General features: G+C 39.6%; 3 protein-coding genes across 5 annotated transcripts; 2 read left to right on the top strand and 1 right to left on the bottom strand.

Annotated features, from left to right (window-relative positions):
* Window positions 1-781: 781 nt before the first annotated feature.
* Window positions 782-13106, top strand: LOC119746350. 2 transcript variants are annotated; one of them, XM_038223243.1, is made up of 13 exons: window positions 782-939; window positions 1770-1965; window positions 2896-4195; window positions 4674-4804; window positions 5452-5906; window positions 6159-6393; window positions 6930-7224; window positions 7385-7873; window positions 8458-8626; window positions 9185-9283; window positions 10206-10301; window positions 10571-10746; window positions 11141-13106. In XM_038223243.1, exons 2-13 carry the CDS (start codon window positions 1812-1814, stop codon window positions 11259-11261), a joined length of 3720 nt encoding a protein of 1239 aa, XP_038079171.1. In that variant the 5' UTR covers window positions 782-939; window positions 1770-1811; the 3' UTR covers window positions 11262-13106. The 2 variants fall into 2 exon arrangements, with proteins under 2 accessions (XP_038079171.1, XP_038079170.1); XM_038223242.1 differs by having other exon boundaries at window positions 1729-1965.
* LOC119746352 (protein N-terminal glutamine amidohydrolase-like) lies at window positions 12720-16791 on the bottom strand. 2 transcript variants are annotated; one of them, XM_038223245.1, is made up of 6 exons: window positions 16574-16791; window positions 14844-14943; window positions 14348-14401; window positions 14096-14244; window positions 13651-13775; window positions 12720-13462 (listed from the first exon to the last, which is right to left on the bottom strand). In XM_038223245.1, exons 1-6 carry the CDS (start codon window positions 16663-16665, stop codon window positions 13365-13367), a joined length of 618 nt encoding a protein of 205 aa, XP_038079173.1. In that variant the 5' UTR covers window positions 16666-16791; the 3' UTR covers window positions 12720-13364. The 2 variants fall into 2 exon arrangements, with proteins under 2 accessions (XP_038079173.1, XP_038079174.1); XM_038223246.1 differs by having other exon boundaries at window positions 16592-16791.
* Window positions 16792-16812: 21 nt separating this feature from the next.
* Window positions 16813-26259, top strand: LOC119746351 (glycerol-3-phosphate dehydrogenase 1-like protein). The gene is made up of 8 exons (XM_038223244.1): window positions 16813-16964; window positions 17769-17946; window positions 19411-19551; window positions 20061-20199; window positions 20613-20725; window positions 21452-21682; window positions 23148-23254; window positions 23735-26259. Exons 1-8 carry the CDS (start codon window positions 16915-16917, stop codon window positions 23829-23831), a joined length of 1056 nt encoding a protein of 351 aa, XP_038079172.1. The 5' UTR covers window positions 16813-16914; the 3' UTR covers window positions 23832-26259.
* Window positions 26260-27516: the final 1257 nt, after the last annotated feature.

Below are 27516 nucleotides of genomic sequence, written 5' to 3'. Positions count from 1 at the left end.
ACCGGGGGGGGGGGGGGGCCTCCCACGAAACGCTAACCACTTTTCGTCCTTGGGGCGCCGGGACTCTATTTGACAATATCTGGGCAAAAATGGGATCCGCCTGATAAGTTTTTGTTGGTGGTGTTTTTTTTGGGGGGGGGGGGGTTTGGACCGAATATTTTCTTTTGGTCGCTTGTAAAAAGAAAATGATCCAAAGCGAGGAGGCCGCGCGCCGCGCGCTATATCGCGGTTGAGGTCAGTGCTGGCGTTTTCATTTAAAAAAAAAAAGGACAAAAGTGTCTGAGTTCCAGTAATTATGCATGAATTTGAGACTGGCCTCCCAAGATATCCTTGAATCTCTGATTATAACTGCTAAAACGGAACCCGTATATAATTGGAATAACGTGATTCATGGTTAAAAATGGACTGTTAGGAGTGATGATATTCAGAACCCGCCTACTGGGTATTGTTTTTCCAATCAACACACACACTCGAAAGGATAACGAGAAGAAACTGCAAATTCACTGAACTAGTAGAAAAGTGGCGCTGCTGCAGTAGCGTGTTTAGCATTTGTTGTTTTTCAGTTGATTTAAAAGCAGCTTGTTGTAAAATAGCCGAAGTGGAGCTCAACTCCGATCCGCGGAGCTGAGCTAGGCGGATGAAAAGTACATGAAGTACCGATCGCCTCTCGTGCGCAGCGCCCTCTTTTACTTGCGTGGGCAATAATAATTCCTCGCAACTACGATATGGTTCCTGCCTCTGAAATATCCGTACACGTACCGCTGTACGTTTTTCGTGCACAACATTTGGTTCCGGTCACCAGACTACAGGAAATATGCGCCATAGTATTTTGTGATTCAACCAACGATGACGGAAGAATTCGTCACAAATTACGACCATTTCCCAATGTTGGACCGTTGAGTTTTGGGAAGAAATGTGATTATTCTTCATTCTACAAGGGTACGTTTGGACTGTGTTATTTCTTTGGGGGAAATAGGCATATTGTATGTGACATTTTGTCCTTTTAAAATTAACATTCAACATGTTTTTGTACGTGTACGTACATCAGCACTCGGCAGTCTGGCAGTATTCATTTGTATTGTCATGTAGTTGTAGGCCATTATCCTGATTATGAAGGGAGTCCATCACGCAAAATTAGTTGGATGTGGGAAGTGATACTATTTAAGAATCACTGTATCAGCATGGCTCTCAAAATAAAACAAATGTCCTGATATAAAGAGGAATGTTGACTCCTATTTATTTTTATTAAAGCACTGCGTCAATGTAACTGCACTGCCTCTTCCAAGCTTCTCAAATAAGGCTAATGATGCTAATGTTTTGGAAGCGGATAGGATAAGTAATTTTAAGGTGAAAAATGGGGGGAAAATGACAATGATTACATGGATTACAAAATCTTGAGAAGATTCTACATGTACACGTATAGGAAAAAAAAGACAGCGACAAGGTCCTAGGACTTGGATTTGGAAGCGTGTCACTGTTTTAAAATTGGTGTTCAGTCGTGGGGTGACACACGTACAACTGGGATTTAACAAACAGAACAGTTGAGGTATTCTGCTTGAAAGATATCTCTGATTATCAGATAAATATAGGTATGTGTTTAAAAATATTCTTTGATTGATTAAAACTAACACCATGTTAGGAGAAAACTTAAATGAATTTAGTAAACAAATCAAAAGAAATATCAAAGTTTAGCCAAATAAAAACAAGATATCCACAATTTATTTTTAGTAACCTGCAGATGATCAACATTTGATTCTGCGTCATTGCAGCTAACTTTTCAAGTTTCCTTAGCAACGCATCTTGACGTCGCCATGGAGTTTTACTCTAGCAACCCAGTCATGGCAGTGGCATCGTGTCTGCCAGATAGTGGAGGCGTTGAAGCCCAGGTACTAGACCGAGGCAGTCAGTCGGGCCCATGCTCTACTAGCGAGACAAGAGAGGGCGCTGTTATGGAGTCTGAAGCAGGTGAGAACACATTCTTGTCATCTTTCATCAAGGTTTAAGAAGCGCTTCACATATTGAATCACTTAGAATGCTCTTACCTTGCACGAGCCAAATGTTATTCTGCACCTACCATCACCATTCTGTACTGACCCGTAAGCACAGAATCGTTAATAACTGGATGTTCACATGGGAAGGAATGTCGCAACTTGATGCCAATGTTTTCTCCATTTTAATTCAATAAAGGTCAGTCATTGCAAAATTGTCGAAAAGACATGAATCTGGGACTGAGAAACATTTCCAATTTTGCTACGAAATAGTAAGATAGTTTCCTTGACTTTCTATAGACTTTGTGCACAACCGCCGAAGTGGCGTCTGGATACTACATTCTTTCCGTACACATGTGCACAAGCCAAAATTCCTTGCTAACCTAAATGCCAGGCATCCAACTTTTCCTCGGATCCGCTGATTTCCTCGTTTTTTACTTCTCATGAATGCCATTGCAAATTGAAAAACAGTGTACAAAATGTGTGGTTTGGAGTTTCCTCGTTTTTTTCTAAATTCCCAGTTGCAAGCCTGAAATGCTGTTGGCACAAAATTGAATGCAGGTATTCTTGCGTAGGTTAAGTAAGCAGAGGCATGGAATCGGGCACTTGCCTACGTGGGAATACATCACATACATGTTATTTACAATGCCCATGCATACGTGCATGTACTTAAAAATTGTCCATTTTTTGTGATAAAAAAATATACATGCATATTATATGCTTGTCCCCTATTTTCACACAGTAGGGGTATGAGAATGTTACATGTAAAAGTGCGAAAAGACTTTTCATGTCTAAATGTGTAAGTGTACAGTGTATCTTTTTTTTTGGAGAAAAATGTGGAGAATAATGTATTTGTTCTCAAAATATAATTAACAATAATAAACGTAAATGATTTGCTCTATTACAGGTGTTCTTGAAACGGACGATAGTCTAGATCTATGTAGTCCTCATAATGAAGATGAAGGGCTAGACATTTCTCCTGTCATGTCAGAACCTTTAGTCCACCCGCCCCAGTCTGTGCCATCCCATCTCATAGAGGGACACCTGAGAGAAATTGAGCAGGTTGCTGAGAGTGCCGTGGCATGCCAGATATTCTCTGACCCGGGCTCCAGCCGTCTTCGTTACAGGGAAGGTCAGCCCAAGCCTAGTGAGGTTGTTTGTCTTGGTGCCACAGCTGCTGCTGCTTCAGATTCACCTGTGGTCATATCAGACAGTGGTGATTACAACATGATGTCAGTGGGCAACTCACCGGTGCCTCCTCTGGAGAGCGAGAGCTACAGTGATTACTCTGACGAGCCCATCCCAGGTTTGGTCTCCATGCGACATTATAAGCCATTCAAACCCAAGATACTAAACAGTAGTGGTGACGGAATGCTGAGTTCAGCAAGCGGAGATTCCGATCTTGACAGGTTAAGCAGTCACTCCATCAGTCCATCAGGAGCCTGGCTACCTCAAGGCACAGATGCGCATCCCGGACCCTCAGAAGGACAGGGATTCCAACCATACCGCAGGCAACATCCAATCGTCCTCTCTAACAAGAAACCACGACTTCACAGCAACTCGGGCCCCAGCTCCTCTTCCTTCAGCGTGAGTGAGAACTCGGCCTTCGAGGCCCGCAGTCACCTCTTTCCAAACACCAAGGAGGACACCGAAGCACACCGCAGGTTATCCAGCGACCACCATGCCTTACCCTATGATCCTGCTGAACCTGAGCTAGTAGACATTGACCTTACTGTCAGAGACAGAGATTCATTAGATCTGGAGGATCAAGAGGATCCATGGGCCAGTCCAGGTACCAGTCTCTCAGTTGCTCACGGTTCAGCCACGCCTACCTTCTCCAGCACTGACACTGGCCCCGCCCCTAGCTGTGCAGACTACTCAGACTCCGACATCGATGTGGTTAGCGTGGATGAATTTGATGTATCTGGCCACGGTAATAATCCTTCCATCAGTAGAGATGTGGCATGGGACGATCCTCTACTACCGTTATCAGGAGCTCTAGATTTCATCCCACCCTATGATGAACCCTTGCCAGGCCCTAGTGGCATCATGAGACCCTCTAACAATGAGACGGTGGACTTGGTAGAGTCTTCCGATTCAGAGAATAGCGATGAGAGTGACGACGATCTCAATCTGGAGGAGAGTCACGATGAAGCAGATGATGACATTGAAGTGGTGTCAGTGGACATGGGTTCCAATAATGACCGGTGAGTCAACAAAGTCTATGTCTTATTCATAACTGTCTTCCCCGTTTGTCTGCAAGACATCTTACTCCCTCAATGATGATAAACTTGTGCATTTTTATTGAAGACAGAATGATGTCTGTGAAGGCTTCTTGAAGTTTAGATTATCAATAGAGCTTTCTACTTGTGTACCAATCTTGCCAACTTTGCTTGTAAATTGAAGTTGAAAACATGCAGAAGACTTTCAGACATATCCCTCCAGCATGTCCAGCTACAATCAGTGATTGAATGTTTTTGCTGAGTAATGCAGATCATTAGCCATTTGTGCTCAAAAACATTTAATTAAATCTAACACATTGTAGAAAACTAGTGGTACATAAAGTATATTTCTGGGTTGTCCTTTTCTGAATCTTTTTTGGATCTTTTCTTGAAAATTGTCTACAAAGAAGACCTTTACTTCATTTTGAATGCACAATTCAGTTTTTTGTTTTGTTTTAATCAGCTGGGGAGTTCAGTCGAATAATGCTTGCCCTAGGAAGATGAGTGGTGGCCTTAAGCATCCGTTGGTCAAAGGTCAAAGGAAGAAGCGCCCTCTATCACCCCTCATTGTGGATTTGACTGAATCCGATGGTGGTAAGTACATGTATGCAGCTGTTTGAAGGACACATATGTGAAGGACATATTGAATCATATTCTTGTGATGAGTCGTAATTACATGTACATGTATATTAGTTTAAAAGGACACATGAATGGCCCCTTTTCTCCAATAAAAATTATTGTCTGCAGACCAGTTTGGAATTTTGTTCTTGGAGATGTAATTTTGAATGTTTTGTTTTGTCCTTTACCAGTGTCATTTTCCAAGCTCTGCATTTTATTATTGTTGGTTTATTTCAAATTGAACTTGTAGCAAATGGCTAAATTGCATCAATTTTTACAATTAAAAAAAACCTTTTAAACATTAAAAGACTCAGCATTCTCAATGCTGAGTGCTTTTGAGAGAAAATACCCAAGCTGTGTAGGAACCCCAACCACATGAAAATTGAGTTCACTGATGCTGACTAACTTACTTCATTATTGAAGATTTTAACAATGGTAACATACTATTTGAGAGATCATGTTGAATTTCTCAATCAATACATGTACTTTCTCACTTTGCTAACTTCAGTGACATGTACATGTAATTTACTTGGCACCTTTGCGGACGTTATATTCATAGTTTTTATTGCAATCTTTTCAGATCTATTTTGTTGCTTATCAGTTATTGTCAATTATTTTAACAGAAGACCCATCGTCCAGCATTCCTGAGCTAGAGCCAGTTCCTGATACAAACCAAGAAGCATTGTCTGATGAAGCCAGCATCCAACCGCCACCGCCTCCATCCCAAGCTAAGCCGCTTCCCCCGTGCACCAGCTGTCGTCAGTTAAGTCCCCAGCCTGTAATCTCATCCCCAGTGACGACGACTCCTCCTCCACCTTACCACTTACCTCGTCACCACCATCACCATCACCAACACCTTCACCCTCGCCGCGCTTGCATGCACGAGGGCGCTGTTCCTGGTGCTCCACTGCTGCACCATGTTGGCTGCATCTACTCTGGTGGCCGAGCTGCCTGTGCCTGCCACTCACCAAGAACTCAGCTCCAGAGGGGGAGCCCTTCTGTCGGAGAGCACAATCACACCGGAGCCCGTGAGAGAGATCAGGATGTGCCAGCGAGGGAACAGAAGTCTTCTGCAGGGGTGAGTATGATTATAGAATGCATTGTGTGGCATCCCATCAATTTCCCACTCAGCATTTCACATATTGAAAAGTTGACACAAAAACTGGACAAATTAACTAACAAAATAAATCTTGAGCTGCCATATGCAAGTTGTTCCATTTCTTCACTGACTTTAAATAAACGTTACTCTGTGCATACCATACATTACAGCTTTGAACCCCATCTGAGATCCCTCAAAACATTTAAACTAAAATCTAACACTTTTCTGCAGACCAAGAAACCTGTATCCCTCGGAAAACAACTTCCAAGACCCAAATCCAAGGAGAAGAAAGAGACCCTTCCCCCATCTGCTGATGTGACCCCTGACCCCCAGAGGTCATCACAGGTCAGTGATCTTCACAGCTATCAGGGGCAACTCGGTCGGCGAGGTCACAGTGAGGAATGCCGTGCACACAATCATCATGCACATGTTCATCAGTCTGGCTGCTCTGTTCGAGTCCAACAAAGTAAGGCACTGTCTGATTGGTTTTGTGTTTTTACTTCCTACAATTTTTGTTTTTCTCAATTTTGGACATGATTAAACCTGGAGCTTGTTTCCAAGTTGGTCAACTCAAGCATTGTGACATACAACCTCCAGGACGGGCCTGACATAATTGTTGGTTTTGGAAATTTCTGTACAACTTTGTTTTATATCACTTCAAACAAAATTACATAATTGTGCACAAACAGCTTTGGACAATCAGACCTGTATAATTTACATTGCTTTGTACTACAATTTCACCAGCAATAACAAAGGTTAAATCTGGACAGAGATTTTTATTGGCTTTAGTCTGGGTTTTAAATAGTTGGTAGATTGATTATGGTTGAGGGAAGCGGTGTGAAATATTTGTCAATGTTGAATATTTAGAAGAAGTGGAATAACTTTTGTCACTCTTACTTTGTCTTATGAAGTCATAGAAATATGTGTTTAAAATTTAATTGAATTGCTTGTATAGTTTGAAACTTCAATGTAAATGAACATTTGTTTCTCTTTAATAATCAGGTGGATCAAGACCATCCTCCTTCCAGCTTCATGTCCATCATTCCCACAACCACCGACGCCCACCAACCAGTGACTCTGTCCAGCAGGGCCCCACCCAGACCACACCCCAGGTCCCAACCCATGGCCAAGCCCAGCCCCAGCCTCCACCTGCCCACCATCACCACCCTACTCAGCGCCAGCAACCCATCGCTGAGATCAGACTCCCTCAGCAAGGGTCCTCGGTTCCCTTACGTCACCAGCAGCTGTATCAGCAACAGAATCGAATGAGGGAGTTACAGAGACTGCACATGTCCAGGTAACTAAAAGTGCCCTCTATTGTCCAAAGTGTGAAAAGGCTGTGTGACAACATAGTCCCAATAGTGTGTTATCTCGCACATACACATTTAGGATAATTTAGAAGATGTCACATCAGACATTTTCTCACATTTGGCTTTTTCTTTAATCTTTCCGTCCAGGATGAGAGATTCCCATTTTGACGCCGTGACGCCATATTCGGCACAGATGCTGCGTCTCTACCACCACCAACAGCAGCAGCAGCAGCAGCAACATCAGCAGCACCAGCAGCAGCAGGAAAACCCTCTGGAACAATTGGAGCATTTCTACTCTGCACCGCACCATCACCGACAGCAGCAGCAGCAGCAGCAGCAGCAGCAGCAGCAGCAACAGCAACAACAACAGCAGCAGCAGCAACAACAGCAGTCTGAAAGTTGCCAGCGTATAATGCACAATGCTCAGCCTCCGCAGGCCCACACGACCTACCCACCCGGTCACCCTCTACTCCATCACCCTAGCCCATACACCCAGCCCCACTCACACCCCTTAGCCCATGCCTTGCCCCAAGCTCATCTTCACCCTACACTGCCAGCATTGCAGCCGGTCCAACCACAACCCCAGCAAATGGAAGTGGAACACATTGAGCCTGTGGTCGGTCCTGCTCCTAACATGTAAGTATCCGCGTTTAACCTTGCTCTTTTTAGTGGGATTTTCTTTCTTAAATACGACTATTTTCAGTAAACCACTTTGACATCTTGGTGAAGACATTTGGTGGTACCTTGCACGCGCACGTTCTGAAATTTGAGGCGTGTATGTAAGTTTTGCCAACCCTAACAGTCAAATCTCATTGATTGCATTGTCATAGGAATATTGGTAATTACCGGGAAATAATTCTTCTTATTTACTGAGAAAAGTCCTGCTCAAAGTGAAGAAAGTTTCACTTCTTCCTGTTCGGAAGAAAATGTTCATTGAAGGCAGATAAAAAAAGTGGTCCCGTGGGCAAGGAATCCACTTCTGAGACCATAAATATTGGCATAGGTGTTCTGTTTTCTTCAAATGTTTAGCATCCACTGAGACAAAATTTCAACAGGTTAGTTGTTATCTGCTCTATTTAAGACTTTGAGCATTTTTGTTGCTTCCAAAAAAAATAAAATGATTCTTTACACCTTAAATGTCATAGATCCTGGTTCCACCTCAATCGCTTCAAATTGCAGTCAGCAGTTTATTACATATTTTTGATCTCTTATCTCTACAGTGACAGCAGCGAGCCGCTCACCATACCACCACCTTTCCTGGACAGTAACTTCTCTCCTCAACATCGTCATTTACATCACCACCTTCACCATTATCACCACACTGCCCCACCGGCACCACCCCAACAGCGTAGTACAGGAGGCTTCCATCCTGCATTCTATGGCAACTATGTGAGTAACCACTGACTATGCCTGCCAACATCCATATCCAGTGATGGCTAAAGCTGTGTCTGTGAATCACTTGGCTATGACTGGCAGTAACATACATGTCTATGGGAATTGGCTTCAGCCACATCCATAGCCGCATGTATGATTGCAAGCTGTAGCCATGTAATTCGGATGCCGCCTCTATCACTGAACAAAGTGTTCAAAACATTGTCTAAACCTTCACACTCTTAAGTATGAAATTGTCGGAATTAAAACAGTGTGCTATGACACTCAAGCTGTTATGTCAACTTGTCTCTAGGGGCGCTATTTTGAGTTGATGGATATTAGGAGTGCAAACACAGAGAGTTAATTAAAGTCAGAACAGATACGCCCTGCAAACACAAAGAGTTTAATGAAATCAGAACAGTGCAATTTTTAAAATGTAGATAATTCGAGGAAAACTCAAAACTGCTGTCAGTGATCAATGAGGTATATTTTTTTTCGTCTATTCCTGATCGATATGTGCAGGAATTCTTACCATATGTGCAGTTTTACCAAAGTATTTGACAATTTTGTTTGCAGCCCAGCATGGCTGATTTACCTCCTCTGACGGCTCATCCATTTTACCGTGCCTATCGGGTGCCGCTGATGCGTAGGATGGGACGTGGTCCCATGTATGAGGTATGTACCTATAGATTTATGACTGACTGGACTATCAGACCAGTCTAATGATTTAAAGGCATGTTGGACTATTGGTAGATAAAGCTGGCACCAAATACCCTGTGAATTTATCCCCCTGAAATGGTATCCTTCAGAAGAAAATAATACTTGAAGGTAGCTTTAAAAAGAGTGTGCCTGCAGGCACATTTATATCCTGCAGGCGCCAGTCTAATGCTTTGACTGAACAAGACAGTGGTCAGTTTTTCACTTTGCCATTCTGAATTATTGTAGGAGTGAGACTTGAAGTCTTGTACAAGTTCTGTCATATCACACCTGTTTTTATTGATCTTCACTGGCTTCCAATTAAGTCGAGAATTGTTTTTAATATCTTGTTGCTTGTTTTTAAAATTCTACATGGTGACTGTCCTGAATATTTGACTCAGCTTATCACTGTTCGACCTCTGTCTCGTTATGGTCTTCGTAGTTTTAATCCGAACAACTGCATTCTTCTTAAACACCCAACCACTCGTAGCAGCACTTCCTTAGGTGATCAGGCCTTTTAAAATGCTGCCCCTTCTCTGTAGAATAAATTACTGGTTCATGTCAGAAATGCCACAAGCTTAAGCCGTTTTAAGACGCTGCTGAAAACGCATCTTTTCCAAAATGCTTTTGATTTGTAATGGGTTTTATAGTAAGTATTTTTAATGAATTTGTGGTAATGTTAATGATTCTCGTGTTTTAATCCGTTAGAAGTATTCTTATTGAACTTAACTTGTATGTAGGCCTAATACTATTTTTTTTAACGATGTACTTCTGGTCCTGATTCTTATTGTAATGTATCTGGTGGTTTTAATGAATTTTAATCAACACTAGCTTTTATACCCAGTTATTGTTTTATTGTTGTACAGCGCATTTGAATATATATATTTTTTTCCCTTTTTAGGAATTGGTTCAGTTGAGTGAGCGAATGGGCCAAGTGAACCGTGGAGCTAGTCGCATCACTATTGAGAGAAATACCTTCCCTCATAAATATCACAAGGTAAACCTTTTGACCGAGTCATTCTCAGACCCTGACACAATAAAACAACTTATTACTGGTTCGAGAAGGCCAACCTACTGTCCTCTGACTGAGTCACTGACAAGGTTTGACTGAGTTCATCGGGGTTCAACCTTGAGTTGCTGCTTGTCAAGCTCCCAAACGGCAAGCAAAATCTTGTTTTTAGTACATCAGAACAGTCTGTCAATCTTCCCATTCAGTCATACTCCAGCAAAGTTGTTTGAGTTTCCATGTTGTCATCTTACTCACAGAGAAAGCGTCCTGCAGAGGAGAGCTCTTGCGCCGAGGCAGAGAATTCATCAGAGAATGCCACGGAAGGAGCATCATCTGAGACCAACTGCTCAAAACCTAAAATCACTGATGATGACGATGATGAAGAGAAATGCACCATCTGTCTGTCGTACTTTGATGAGAACGAAGACGTTCGGTGAGTCAGAATCTTCCAAGTTTGGAAACAAAAAAAAGCTGGAATGTGTGTTTCTTGGGGTGTGTGTGTGCGGGTTTTTATGGGGGGGGGGTCGGTTGGGTGGGAGAGGTGATTTGGGGATGTATGCATTCATGACCTGTTTTTGTGGAATGTGATCAGAAGTTCTCAGATATGGTGTGTTCAAATCTCATACATGACAGTGTTCTCCATGTAGGTCTTTTGGCTTTTTCAGTTACTTGGAAACAAGTATTTCTTTTATGTCACCAACAGTGCTCCAAGTGGGATTCAAACTAGGGGCTCATAGAATTGGAAGGCAAAATAATAAACACCACTATGCATACCCAATTGCTTTATTGTTACCATTGGTCTTTTTGATTTTCCCTTGGTTTTGTAGTCGTCTGCCCTGCATGCACCTGTTTCATGTTGAGTGCGTGGACCAGTGGCTGAGTACCAACAAGCGATGTCCAATCTGCCGGGTCGATATTGAGACCAAGATGCCTAAGGATGCCACATGACTAGACGGGGAGGAGAAACAACTGTGATGGGCGGAGTCTCCAGCCAGCCCCTCCCCTGGTGCCCCTCCTGGTAACCAAACAGGCATACTTGTCTGCATTGTCCAGCGCCAATGTATCACCAAAGATTTGGTCTTGTTGCCAGACTCAACTCCAAGACCCACATAGCATGGTGTGTACACCTGTTCAATAACTGCATGTATTTAAACTCAGCAGTCACATGCCAAACTGCAGTCACCCTTCTCATCCATTAAAAATCACCTAAATGTTGCCTCCCCGACCCTTCCACCCCTTCACTTACTAATACCAGCACAGCCTTAGAAATACTATTTACTCCAGAGTTACTCCATTATTGTGGTAGTTCAGTACTTAGTTAATGTTAAAATAAAACTGTTTGGTGCAGGGACTTCTCGAACAAAATGTACAAAAACAACAAATAGTTTTTAATAGAATTTAAAATAATTATCCTTGGAAATGAATATAGTATGTAAGAAAACTGCTTAAATGTATAACAGTTTGCTGAAAATTTCTCAAAGTCAAAAATTTCTTGTGATGTTTATAAAACAAGCAATTGAAGTGTTCATTTCAACACCCCCCCCAAAAAAAATAGTAATTGCATGTATACGGTGAAGGACTCAATATTTAAAAATTATCATTTTGTTGACAGGCTACAGTCTTTAGATCTTTTTTTTTTTAGTTTCAAAAGTTCTTCCGAGCAGTTTATAAAATTGTCCACATGCTGTGCCAATTCATCAGAGTATTGTTTCCTTTAATAGTGCTTATGTTTATTGTTGAAGCCGTCTTGTGCCCGGACAGTCCAATGCTAATTGCTGTGTAGGGAAAATGCTTTTTAGGTCTGTAGGCTGGTTCCTGCCCTTTCAGGAAATTTACTGGCCTTGGTTTTTACTGAACGACTTTCTAGGGAGCACTGGACAGAAAATAAAAGGTATATACAAATATATATTGCACCTAATAACACTGCAAATTAAAGATTCGTACATGGCGCTCATTTATTTTTATAGGCTAGGCGACTCTTATGGAATGACAGAGAAAATATTTTTCTTGCACAAGTATGTCGCGTGCATTTTATGAACAAGAAAACTGTTATGTCGTGTCGTATTCCTTGTATCCTTCTTATGTCAAATACCACTCAAGCATTTTAAATGTATGTACTACAACTTTTTATTTTTCAAAGTTGAATTCTACCATGAAATCAAACGGTAGATGTTAGTAGTTTTGTATAATGTACTTGAATCTGTTACACAACGAATGGATTGGCATTTTGCATCTTATTACAGTGGCAGTGGAATAGATGTTGATTTTATTTAGTCATTTGGGGTTATGTGAGTTTATTACACCGGATCTTTTGTTCGCCTGTCAGTATTTTTTTCTTTTTTAAGCAGCCAGCTTGTCCTGACAGGTATAACAATTAAATTAATAGCACACATAGTTGTTTGCATGTCATATTACTCATATTTATTACAACATTGTAAACATAAATGTTACAGACATTACATTTAGTAGCATGCACTTGGTAAATTCACTGATCAAATAACTACAATTGTTTTTTAATAAAAACTTATCAGATTCAAAGTAATCTTTTTATACGGTGAATTGGTTTCCAAAATTGTCCACAGGTTGTAAGGTTGAATGAATTAATTTCTCAGTTTCACTGATTTTAGAGGTAAAGTATAATTGGTTGAGGGAGAATGTAAACATACAATACTGATATCAATTTGCATGTCTGTAATGTAGAGAGTTTTATGACAGTGTAATTACTATGTGGTCTTGTACTTGTTAATACGCAGATTAGAAATTGACCAATAAATTTTTGTAGGCAGAAAAATAGCAAATATGTTTATTTTATCATGTAGTGCATTTTTTTCTCGGAGTTGCGTTAAAATTGTTTTCCTGACAACTTATAAAACTAATTTGTCTTCTTGACAAGAATTTGTATATAAAATAGTCATATAAGTATTTACATTTCATACACAAGTACTCCACTGTGGAATGTGGACAGCAAACTAGATTCATACATAGTTTGACAGACTGACCACACTGTACAAGTTTAACTCGCCACCTTGAGGTATTAACAGTGGCAAGATGTCATGTGAATTGCTTGGTGAACGTTGCTAAATCCATAACTTGACCAACACCAACAGATGGATCCATGCATATGAAATCATCCAAGTTCATCGTACTTTCTGAAATGAATGGAAAATTCAAATCAATGAGAGTAAAAAACCATTTGTTTAATTATTAGAAACAAAGTTAATTTATCTGCTTGTATTCATTATGCCAAAAAGGGTATATCTACAGAATATCTACAAGTATGTGCAGCCAGCCATTGAAAATAACTATTATAAGAGATTTGGGAAAGGAGGAGGTTTACCTGTGGTTGCAATACAGTGATATGGCGGTGGTGGCTTCATCCATGTGCCATCTGCAGTCCTCATGTGAGATCGATCTGAGGCAAAGGTCTTCAAGAACAACTCGGCTGGTACAACTCGGAATTTCCTGAACAAAGAAAAGATGGGTGGTTTGCTCACTTCGGTGAGACATGGCTATGCCATCGCCTTGGTCTATTTATTTCTCCTGTTTTCCTGTTCCTTAAGCTCTATCTCAATTCTATTTCAATTAGTAGTGATGTCTCATGTAAAATAAGATGAGGCTGGCCAAGTCAAGCTGAACTGAAACAGGAAAACATTTATACCGAGTGGCTCAGTTTATCCATCGGGGAGTCAGTCAGTCAGTCAATCAGTAAGTGAATAAGTCAATTGGAAGTCAATCGGAAGACAGGCCCTTCGGTTCAAGCAAAAAACCTATAATCTATTTACCTATGGTACTGAACTTTCAGCGAAGCATCTGACTGTATAGCAGACTGTAGATATTGAACCAAGGGGCATGGAAAGGGCAGCAAGGAGTCAAGGTCATAGACCTGGGGGTCACTGACCTCTGGACAATGAATACAAATCACATGGTAGTCCTGAAAAAAAGAAGGGAAAAAAACAGAAACAGAGATAATTTAGCCACTAACATAACATTTGCATGGTAAACGAAAACAATAGCTGATCCGAGATTTTTCTTACCCATACAACTGGTTGATCTGGGCCATTTCCTGCTTTCTGATGCCAAATAGGTATCTGAAGGAGACACAAAAATGAAAGGATTTCATGCTAAATCAGTATTTAAATACAACATTATACACTTTGATGTATAACTTCAACACATACTGCAGGTTTTCGAATGGTGAAAACAAGATTTTTATGTTCTATATTTTAGTGCGGCCTAATAATATCTTTGGAAATATACAAGATCATCTCTGCAAGTGAAATAGGTCTCAGGTAAAAGTGCTAACTATGACAAAGAAATGCCCCTATCAATAAGTATCATAAAATTGATTTGGAATTCGTAGCATAGCAGCAAAGACTTGTAGTTATAATTAACAAGTGTGATGCCTTGTCAGTTGTAAGGACATCATTAACAGCTTTGACATTTTATTAATTCATTCATTCAACTTTTATATGTTGAAAATCTTCTAGCTTAAATTTACCAAATACATGTAGGCCTAGTACTGGGACTTACAGTTTTTGCAGAGTTGGAGATGAACACGGCCAAGAAATGTTCAAGCTGGTCTTGGTGGTGTTCTTGTGCATACTCACATAATTTCCACACATTTTCTTCACTGTAGGAATTGTTTTAGGACAGTGTTATTGTTTCACTCACATGGCAATTATTAAAACCAGCATGACCAGTCAATTGTCAAATAAACTTTTAACTTTGTTAATCCGTATGGTGGATGATCGTAAGCCAATAATATGAGTTTTGTTGAGGAAAAAGAGTGGTTGCTTTGCTGTCTTTAAGCTACTTGGTTGCAAAGCCTTATCTGCGCAGAATTAGAAATAGGAGGATCGAGGACATGTTCACGTCACGCGTCACGGGTCTATCTCAAAATTTCCTCGGGAAATCAATTAGGCCTAGACAGAAACTACGTTCATATCGTTAAACATTTAATGGAGTGCCAATTTTATTTTCCGGTAAGGTAATCATGCCGGTTCATAATAATTTTTCCCCATTAATTTCAGTGAATTACATTAATTTGATGTCTTCAGCTTAAGTCCATGCTTAAGTCAAGTCAGTCAGGACGGTTTCGATCCAACTCGGACCCAAACCAACTCGGACCCAAGCCAACTCGGACCCATGCCAACTCGGACCCATGCCAACTCGGATCCACTACCAACTCGGACCCATGCCAACTCGGACCCACTACCAACTCGGACCCACGACCAACTCGGACCCACTACCAACTCGGACCCATGCATGACCAACTCGGACCCATGGTTTTCAATCATTCGAAATCGTTTTCAATCATTCATTTCAAAAAGTTTGTCCACTTCTCATCTGTTATTATTTACAGTGATGCTGTTTAGTATAAATTTTCATTGTAATTGTAAGGTAAATTATCTCATATCTGTATTGCAGCAGTATAACATTTTTAAGCGCATTAAAATGCTATTTTGAAATGCACTTTAACTTGAAGTGTAATTAATTATTTATTATTTTCATTTGTTTTCCATTAAAACATATTGCGCTTTAAAAGTTTAACCAATTGTTTATTTTCATTAAAACATATTAATTGACATCGTTCACACCATCTTGCTAAATTTAACAGCAATTTATTTCATTTTTAATCCAAACTTCAACGTAACAAGTATACAAATTAAGAACAGATCTTCATAGAAAAATAAAATTGGAAAGTATGGCATTAAAACATAAACACTTTCAAACATAACATTATTAACTCAATAAATATAAGTAAACATAAGTCACTAAATAAAATAAATAAGATATAAAAACGAAGTCTATTCTAATCTCTATTTAAAAAAAACCCACATAAACACCATTGCATACACTGCAAGAAAAACTCCACACAGCGGCAATACAAGAAAACAACAAAACTAAAAACCCCATTCTGCCCAATGTAATTACAGAATATCTTCACTTTATAAGCACTAACATTAAGATCACCTATAACTATAATCTCTGAAACTAAAACTGTTGGGTCCGAGTTGGTCGTGCTTGGGTCCGAGTTGGTAGTGGGTCCGAGTTGGTCGTGGGTCCGAGTTGGTCGTGGGTCCGAGTTGGTAGTGGGTCCGAGTTGGCGTGGGTCCGAGTTGGCATGGTTCCGACTTGGCATGGGTCCGACTTGGTTTGGGTCCGAGTTGACCTGATACCGTCAGGACAGTTGCATGACAGTGCGAACTTCTGTTCTGGTTCTGCGAACGTCATAACTGAACCTTTTGTTCTAATTCTACCTCCATGATCTGACATACCAATAGCAGTTTGTGTAAACACAGTCCTCTCTTGCAAAAAATGTCATGGTGATACTATATAGGCCTATTTTCATGATATTACGCCTACAAATTCTAGCCAAACCCACAGAGTCGAACTGGGTACGCGTGCATGACGACTAGACTGCTGCAAGGTGCATGCGCGCGCTATGCATGCGCTGCAGTCCAGCGCCCTCTGTTGGTACATTTCACAGGTCAAGGTCATATAACCGGCCGCCGGTACTGCCTTCGCTGCACGACTTTGCAAGTTCTGAATTGTTTCTTGTTCCTATATTTGCTGCTGAAGCACTGATCGTTGTTCAGATATGTCTACTGCGGGTCCTAAGAAGGTGTGCATTCTTGGCTCAGGCAACTGGTAAGATATCCGTGTTGTTTTATGTTCAGCGAAATGATATCCTCGATTCGAGCTCGACCCTCCAAATAATCTGCGCAGCTCAGGTACATACGAGTACTTACGCTTGCAACCGGTAACCGTACCCGCATACCCGCGCGCGTTGTCACACACACATTGAAGGTGAGTGCGTAGAAATAGGACCGGTGTGTTTTTATTCCTTCATGCCCTGACGATAGGCCTAGGCTAGAGCTGCCGAGCGCGGAAGAATTTGGAAGTGTACTAGCCTAATTTAATAGAGTATAGACAGCTAGATTTAGCCGGCTTTCTAAATCAAAGATTCAAATCGGTTAGATTGTACAACGCCCTATTTGAATGTTGCATCCTGACGCCTCTTTTTTTTCATCATAATTATTAACTAAATGAACATGATAACATGTGATGAAGGTCAGTCCTTGCAAAAATGTTGAAAAGACATGAATTTGGGATTGAGAAACACTTCCAATTTTGATAGAAAAAAAACTTTGGAAATGCCCTCAACTATAGACTTTGGACACAACCACGGGCAGTCCGGTTGGCGTAGCAGTATTTTCCTCGCCTTCCACCGCTATGACCCGGGTCCGATTGCGTGGGTTTGCCTCAGAATATTTTCTGGACTTTTCCTCCCACCTCTAAAACTGTCATTTCTTCTCATTGTCTTCTCTCTAAGTGATTCATGTCTTTCTATAAAAAGTTGTAAATAAAAAATGCCCAAACCTAGAACTCATGTCTGACTTCTTGTTTGTGATTTAACGGTTGAAAAATGTAATTTTGTTTTCTTTTGTGCAGGGGTTCTGCCATTGCGAGGATAGTCGGTAAGAATGCACAGGAACATGATGCCTTTGACACTGTCGTCAACATGTGGGTGTTTGAGGAGATGATTGACGGCAAGAAACTCACCGAGATCATCAACGAAACTCATGAAAATGTCAAATACCTGAAAGGTTACAAGATCCCAGAAAATGTCGTAAGTAAACTCCTCAAACTATACTAAGTTAGGCATGATATGACAACTTTCAAAACTGTGATGTCATTTCGATCAGAGATGTGGACTAAGCTTTTGATTGGTCAATTTGGTTGCCATGTTTTTGTAATGCAACAGTGTTCTATGGAAGACTCAATAGAAGGCACCCGCTGAATGGTCATAATCTGTAGGTCAAGACACAGTCTAGTTTTGCATAATTAATTGCCGAATCTGCTGGAGTATCAGACGCTTGTGTGCAAGCGACTGTTCCAATTTCCATAGACTACCAAAATATGGGAATCCCCAATATAATCACCGAAAATATGCCAAATGTGAAATTTATAGATGAATGTACATATGTATAAGTAATTCATTATCTTGTTCAGATCTTCAGAACAAAAGTGCACATGACCTAGCCTGCTAGCACTTGTATTCGTGAAACTCCATAAGCTTGGACTTTGGTACATGTTTATTTTGAGATTTCTTTTTCTAAAGCCTGTGAATGTTATCTGTGGTGGCTAACAATGTGGTCATATTTGGTTATGAATTACAATCTAGATCGAGATGGGGAAGCAAGTTATGACAACACACCTTACTTTTTTCCCCTTTTTCCTTCACATGCAGTTGATCGACTGCATTGTTCTGTAGTTCTATAGATGCTTGATAATTACCTCGACTATACCTGTTTCTTTGAAGCCCCCCCCCCCTTGCCTATTTAATATTCAACTCGGATTAAATTGACATTTGACCCATTCTGAAAAGCCAGACTCTGGTATTTCAGGATAATCCATCAGCATTTTTATTACATTGTACTATACCTGTACATGTACTTTATTTTCTTCCTGATGAGTCCATACAATCATCGTGTTTTGGGCATCTTGGGGCAGTTTGGGACAGATATACTAATGGGTTAAGTAGACGGATGATACACATGTACATGCACATGTATATCTAAGTAAAGTATATGTATACCCCTCTCAGATTAGCCTCTGTACATTAATGTACATGTACATTTGTAAACATGTAGCATCATACAATGTACATGTAGATCATATGCAACTTGTATCATGTGAGCATAACTAGCGCATCACAGGAAACACAAATGTTCAGTGACCCATGTTAATAAGCTGATGATGTATTGATGTGCTATATTTTCTATATTTCATGAGCTTTCTACAACTACATGTATCCCATGCATGTACTTGTAAAGACTGTTGGTACTCACACGTGTTGCATTTCATACTAGTCTCAAAATAACAAAGTGCGGTACAATCAATGGACTTAAGATCATGGTGTACTTTACAGAAGCTGTGCAGTCACTTGACTGTCCAAACTGGTCCATTGATTTCATCTGCACAAGCCTGTGCAGCATTTGCCTGCCTGTGTTGCTACTAATTACCACGGAAGATTCAAGATTCCTTGAAGTATTTGAGATCAATTATATTCCTCTTTCATGTCTTACTGCAGGTAGCAGTCCCAGAAGCGAAGGAAGCAGTTAAAGGGGCACACATCCTCATCTTTGTGTTACCTCATCAGTTTGTCGAAAGAATCTGCTTAGGTATCAAGGATACCATTGAGAAGGATGCAATGGCTATTTCTCTGATTAAGGTAAAAGTCCACTTCATTGCAGTTTTTTTTCAAGTTGCATTTGGAATCAAATAAGTGCAGGATTTTAGATGTAATCTTAGCAGTGTGTGGATGAAATGTATTCCCATCTCCACCCTGAAAATACAGCCCATTCTTAAGACAGTTCCAGTAACTGAAAATTTTGTGACCTTTTTAAATTTATGTTAGACAAAATTCAAGTTATTTGGGGGTGGGTAATAATCTAAGTATTAATGTTGGGTTGTGCCCTTCAGCAATGTGATTCATGTTAAAGAAGAGAACAATCTCAGATTAAATCTGACACAAAATTCCATAATAAAAGTGAATAAAATAAAGCATTAGATTCCAAGACATTTACACAATGTCCTTTCTATACTAAATGACATTCTCTTTTTGGTATTGAATTTGTGGTATTAATCAACATCGTTGTCTATCAATTTAGTGACATTGACAATTAAATAATTTTTATGTAATATGTGTTGCTGACGGATGTTTCCGTGTTGTGTTGACAGGGTATGATCATTAAAGACAAAGGACTTCAGCTGATTACAGAAGTCATCAAGGAACACCTGAACATTGAAGTGAACTGTTTGATGGGTGCTAATCTGGCTCCTGAGGTTGCTGCAGGCTACTTCTGTGAAACTACAATTGGTACGATATGTCAGTCAGTTAGTCAATTGGTCAGTCGGTCAGTTGGTTGGTTGGATGGGCAGCTGGTTGGTTGGTTGGTCAGTCTGTCAGGTGGTCTGGTCCTTAAGGTCCATCAGATGTGTCAGTCTGTCCATCCGTTTATCAATCAATAAGCAAATTAGTTCATCAATCTGTTCATTTGTCAGTCCATCTGTCAGTTGGTCAGTTGGCAAGCTTCCACCCGAGGAAACGTGGGAATTTATTTAGCAAGCTCTCAGTCAGCACTGAGAATGCAATGCTCACACAAAAAATAGAATTATATCATTAGAGGACAAAACCCAACATTAAAATATGTCTATCTCCCTGATGCCAAGTTTCCATTGTTAAAAGTAGAATATAAATATCTGATCAATGTAGTGTCTTTTTTTTGGCAGGTTGCAGGAATGCAGAGGCTGGGAAGATAATGAAGAAATTGTTTGAAGCACAGTACTTTCGCATCGTAGTCGTTGAGGATGCCACAACAGTGGAGTTATGTGGAGCACTAAAGGTGAGTCATGCTTCTCACACATTGATCTCAGAGGGCGCTATTGCAGGGATTCTCAATACTTGGATATACACCAATCCGGAAATGCTGTCAGTTGTATCACAAAGGCCCCCATCAATGGTGGCAGCGTTGTGCTAGCTATTGTTCAGATAATCCATCATGGGCAGTTGCTTTGTACAATAGCTGATTCAATGATTTCTCTTCTTTTCTTTTTTTTCAAATGAAGAGATCTTTGTTACTTTTAGAAAACCCCACATTATCCATTGTTTATGGGTTCAACATGCAATAACAGATTGCTACAATTATTTCCTCTTTCGGTAAGCTAGATGCACACACTAAATAGACACTTGTATGGTCTTAATACTCAACCCCTTAAACCATGTTTGCATGGAATCCTGAATCATTTTCAGAATTTTTACAATATCTACCACTGTAGGAACCCAATGGCAAGTTATTTGTATTTAGCTTTCTTTCATAAGGCAACAAGCCCTATAGTGGCTGGGTCATACCTCCCTTAACCTTGCAAAATCCTTCAAAAACTCTTCTTTAATAGTGGACTTAAACGTCTTAAAGCATTGGTCTGCCGTGCTTCACTGTACTCCAGGTACAAGACTCAACATATAATTAACACTTCAAATCATACACATGGGAAAGTCTGATGTGAAAATAATATACATTGTACTGAATTTTGATTTCACAGAAAGTTTTTTGTTTGTTTGATTGACTCAGAATATAGTGGCAGTGGGTGCCGGAATCATAGATGGCCTGGGCTTGGGTGATAACACCAAAGCAGCCATCATTCGACTTGGACTGATGGAGATGGTAGCATTCTCTCAGGCATTCTATCACAACACTGAGACTGCTACCTTCCTTGAGAGCTGCGGGGTTGCTGATCTCATCACTACGTGCTACGGGGGAAGAAATCGACGCGTAGCTGAGGCCTTTGTTAGGACAGGAAAGGTAATGTAAGACGAGGCTGGCCTTGTGGAAGTGGGCCTGAAATTCTTAGTTTAGGACTAAGAGCACCATGGTTCAATGGTTACGGTGTTTGACTCATGTACCATGGTACCTAGGTTTGAACCCTGAGGGGGCACATGGTGCTTGTGTTCTTGGTTCTTGGTTGGTTCTTCTCCTACATACTCCACGTGGGAGTTTATACAGGAGGCCAGAAACACCGGGGCAAACCCCTTCTCTTAGCGATAAGTGTTTACTGGGTTCTTTTACATGCATTTATACAACACACGGGACCTACGGCTTAACGTCCCATCCGAAGGACGAAGCAATAATGGTTAAGTGCCTTGCTTAAGAGCACAAGTGTCCGCCGGCGGGCTCGAACCCACGTCACTGTTGCCTCTGAAACACCAGAACGTGAGTCCGGTGTTCTTAACCGCTAGGCCATCACACTCCTGGGCAAGACACTTCAGTTTAATTGCTTTTCCTCACCCAGGAGTATAAATGGGTACCTGTGAAGGTAGAGATCAGATTGCTCTGATCTCAAGCTGTTGCTGCTGCAAGAAAGAAATAGTTTCATGCAAGGCCTGATGACCAGGAGAAATAATTGTAAAGCATTTTGAGACCGTTGGCCTAAGGCGCTATATAAGCACCACGGTGTTATTATTGTTATTTCTATTATTATTTGTATTATTACATTATGTATACTAAGTGACTCGGTCGGGGAGTCAGTCAGTCAGTCAGTCTGTCAGTGAAAAAATGCTTTGCCATCGGGTTCACCAGAACTTTGTCTCCATGGCCAACCCTACAATTCATACCTCTTGTTCTTTACCTCATCTGGTAATTCCTACCCTGCATTGTGTTTCCCTGCTATTTTCATGACCCAGTTCAGGCCAACGTAAGTAATCTTTTTACTCTATAATTTTTTTCTTCTCTTAATTAGGGCCTTGCATTTGCATTAAAATTAAATGACTACAAACTAACACAATCATACATAAGCTGTAGAAGTTCAGTGAACTATGATACTGTTGACATTTTAATATTGTAACTAAACATGCATAACATTAAGAACAGGATACACTATTTGTTTAAATTACATATATAGTAACATCCACTGTTGACCATGGACTTAACACGTGAACAGTGTAGCTATAAAAACTGATAAATGCATGACTCCAGCATTGTGACAAATCTACAAAATGACATTTTGATAAATTAACAAAATGAGTTGGGCCTATTTTGCAATACGATATATTGCAGCAAAATATAGAATTGAAGAGGCAAAAATTACAAAAATTCAAAACAAAATTGTCCAACCTCTCATCCTCAATGAGTGCTTAGCATGAATTCATTTCACCAATCACCAAAGCATCATATTGCTCTATCAATTGAATATTCCTGTATGATCAAATACATTCCTGCAATAAAAAATAGTCTTTTAAATTCTCCTGTTTTTTTTCCACCTGATTGCTAGAGTATTGAAGAGCTTGAGAAGGAGATGTTGAACGGTCAGAAACTGCAAGGACCTCAAACTGCTGAGGAGATCAATATCATGCTGACCAGCAAAAATTTGACGGCCAAGTAAGATGAACAAAGACATGAATTTTTACTCTGAGAATGATTTTGTGCAAATATCAGTGATGTAGTTGAGTCCATCACAAGTCCTTACAAATCCTCTCAAGTCATAGATCAATCAGTCCTCCATTCTCAAGTCAATTCACAAGGTATTCAAATAAATGTGATAAAGTACCCCCTCAATGGTTACAAAGAGAGAGTTGAGGGGGGGGCACCAGTGCAAGCATCATCGATGATGCTTGACGCTCATGTGAATACTCTACACTTGTACACATGTAGAGTAAAATTAAATGTACGTACTCCACACCACATGAGAGTGCACGAATGCATTGTGTCTTCCCCCACCCAGTTTTTTTTAGTGTTTACCAGGTACCATCTACTGGTGGCGGAGTCCATCAAAGTTCAAAAATGTGTGAAAATAATGGCTTCCCCTCTTTTGGTTGAGATTTTATTCACACCTGATCCCCTTGCTTTCTTTTCTCACAGTTACCCATTGTTCACAGCCATCTACAACATCTGCTACAAAGGTCTGCCCGCCACTGATCTCATCAGCTGCCTGCACGACCACCCTGTACACATGTAAATCATGTGACCATAAAGTCATGTGACTGTGAAGTCATGTGACCATGAAGTCATGTGACCACAAGGTCACCACTACAGCAGCTAGTTTCATATCCGCCTATTGGTATGTTTTGTATTGGATAACTCCAACGATAAATCCAGTGCATATATACATTTACGGTAGGATGTGAAAAGAAATTATTTATGCAAACCTTGCAAAATATCGAAATTGTGTCACTGTCTAAGTGAAAATCACAGTACAACAATAAACAAGATCTGAATATGAGTACCAATGCAATTAAACGTATAGATTATACATGTCTAGTTCTACTGTGGAGCACTCGGCTACTCATTTTTTGTGTTAGTAATTTATCATATTGTTATCTGTATAAATTATGAACTAAATTACTTGAAAACCATCATCACAACATCTTTACAAAGATAGGAGGCTTCACTACAGAAAAGAGAGAAAACAGTCAGGCTTCCACTTCATGTGGTGTATATAAACTAATACAATATTTTAAATACTAGACGATAAAAATTAAGCAGTCACATTTTTGTTTGAAGTGATAGCCACTTATTTACAAAAAACACCATGTGACTGGGTATTTCATTTAACCATTCACTACACATTCTGTTGATGTTACCTTAGAAATTTGTGGGACAAAGTTTGTACCCAGGATGAGGCATTTGGTGTGGTTTTAATTAAGAATGCAAGGTTTACATGGTAAGATGGTGTAGGCTTAGAAGGGCTGTTTGAAGGGGAAAAAACCTAGTTAATACTTCAACAGACATTAAAGTGTGGGTTTGCTACAAAGTTTTTACCAACCCTTGAAGATGTTTGTTTTTTGCATTGGGCTTTTTAAGTTAGATATATAACAATTTCCAAGTATAAGTATGGGTGATTGATAGCTCGAATCTTTCTTCAATTTGAAATGTAGGTGCAATGGTTATTGTACATTTTGCTACTGGATAGTTTGAATAAAATGGCAGGCCTGTTTTGTGAAAAAGAAATGAAGATTTTGTCTTTTTGCTACTTTTTGGACAGGCACTTCTGATTTTTTTTGTTTTGTACGGAGAGAACCTCAGTAGACATTCACAGTTCAACTAGGCTGAACAGTCCTACACCTTTAAATTGTTCGCAGAGTTTGAAATAACGTACAATACTGGACTTACATTTGTACTCTAACATTTTAAGTGTCGGTCTTTTTTCACAACTACATGTATACAGATCATAATATTAACTTTATTTACTGATGGTAGCGATGTCACATTGTCACCTCTAGGATGATTTTCAATTGGCCATCTTCAAAAACATGAGATATACAAACATTAAAAATAATTAAGAAGGAATAATTAACAGGGGAAAAAGCACTTAAACATTCATTACGTCCAGATAAAATTTGAGTAACATTCATAAATTAAAGCTAAATACATTGTACAATTAAAGTTAATTGTTAAAGCTATATTACAATTACCAGACTGACTTAAATGTACACCAAAACCCAACACTCCAGGAATAAATGTATGCTCCATTGGAATGTTTATTTAACCAGGTCTAAATGTTCATCTTTATTTCAATCTGTATTTCTTTTCCACCAATTGAGAAAAACAAGATCGGCAAATTTAACGTGAGTGCATAACAACAATGTACCCTATAATTTTACAAGGGCGATTTACAAGCTTGTCGTTATTGTTATACATAAATTGCAGTGAAATATAACATTGAAAATTCACTTAAAGATAAAGGTAGGCTGAAAAAGGTTTTTGTTTTGGAAAAGTTTGTTAATAGAATCGTCAGTATATTAAGATTTTTACTGCTGTAAATTAGATCGAGTCAACGTTTTGACGGAATTTCGCATGTTGTGAAGAAAAGAGCGTGGCATCGTAAGAAAGCGCCTCAGAGTTTTTGGTCTTTCATTTCCCTATGTTTTAGAACCATTCGGTATACATACTGCGTTTTAATGCCTTTGCTTTCACCGGTCACTACGCAATAATGGAAGGAACGCTTGTCGGGTTCACAGACACTAAATCTAATTCATTGTTTTGGCAAATTATCCACCGTAAGGTACAACAATCTTTCGGTGTTGTATGAAATTTGGACTTATGAAATACCAATTCATTGATTGTATTGCACATGCCTTGGTGAATATAATTAGGACAGAGATATTACACATGAGGGTTAGAGTCCATATGAGGTAAACGAGACCATATTTCATGGGAGTCAACATTTCATATGACACCGGAAATCGCAAATGTAGGTTCCGCTCCAGTCACTTTGAGTGCGCAGTTTAATATTTATATGTTTTCCTTTCAAAGAATGAGCATAAAGTTCCATTCCTGTTGAAATTAAAATCTGCAGTGGCTAGATAATTTTAGGGTGGGTTTTTTTGGTTCGTGAGGTGATAATGACTGCATGTAAATTAAAAAATGGCAAAAAATCAGGCCCATTTTTATGGATTGTGTGTGAAGTTATTTGACTTTACTTTTGACTTAAATACTTTTGAGTGATCGGTTTTAATTAATGCGGTGCATGCAGTTCTATGGAAGGCATGGGATTGAATATTGGTGCTTCTACGTTTTAATTTATTCAAGTGGTATAAATGCATTCTTGAGGTAATCTTGTTGAAAACAGAGTTTTAATACATGAGCCTAAGACAATTAAATCCTTGTTTTGCCAAATGTTTATCCAAAACAAAATCTGCGTGGTTGAAAGGGAGGCCAGTGTAAGGCTCACTAATTAGCTTACTAGGCTAATTAGTACATCAAGCTATATCTGTGTGCAAAAAGAATATAAAGGAAATTACAGTAAAATGATCTTTTGTATATTAACGGTCAATCTTAATGAGAAATTAGACACGCACAGACAAGAAAAAGAAATGTACAAATAAATGTACAAATAATCATATACATGAGGATGGATGTGATCATTATGTCAAGGATGAATTATTAAAATACAGTTGAATGATGCAGGTTGCTTTGTTTCATTTTTTTGCAAGTTTGCGTCTTGTTTTGGGGTTCGAATGCGGTCTTGGTTTCCGCAGTTTACTAAAGGTCCAACGCAAAAGATGCTTTAAAATTCTACATAATTTTGACTGCGCCTGAGGTCGAATTTGGATAGAAAGTGTTCACTTTCCTGCCGACAAATTATAGAAAAAGTGTTAAAATGTTTCTAAGGTGAAAGTGAGTTGTTTGGATTTCTGTTGAACCAGGTATTATGTTTATTTGAAATTGTCAAACAATACATTGACAGGTTTTCTCTGAAATGAATAGACACGCGTGACGTGTTTGTCATGCCGCCGTGCATAACGAACTGTATAAAATTGACAATTATTGCAAGTCAAGAAACCGAGGGTGCGCATGGACGATTGAAACGGAGGCGTGCAGAAAACTATTAAATTTTAGAATATTTTCTGGGACAAACACGGGATATATTTTTTTGTGTGTTATGCAGGGGTGTGAAATATCAGATTTAAATCTGATTTCACCTTTTTTTAGGGATTTCAGTTTTTTCCTTGTTTGCTGTGTACAAAAGTATAGGAGATTTCTAAAGTTCAACATTTTTTACACCATTTTTTCAGCTGTTTTCAGCCATTTTTATCGGTGGTCACTCGTCGCTTTTTTTGTGTTATAGATGAAAGATTTTTGATCTCGTACGTTCTCGTACGGTAAGGTAGTCTCGAGGGGCTTACACATTTTGATAGTCC

The sequence above is a fragment of the Patiria miniata genome, unplaced genomic scaffold (assembly GCF_015706575.1).
Source record: "Patiria miniata isolate m_02_andy unplaced genomic scaffold, ASM1570657v1 HiC_scaffold_7, whole genome shotgun sequence".
Classification (NCBI taxonomy): Eukaryota; Metazoa; Echinodermata; class Asteroidea; order Valvatida; family Asterinidae; genus Patiria; species Patiria miniata.
The sequence above is the reverse complement of the archived record's forward strand: the minus strand, read 5'-3'. Positions and strand labels throughout refer to the sequence as shown.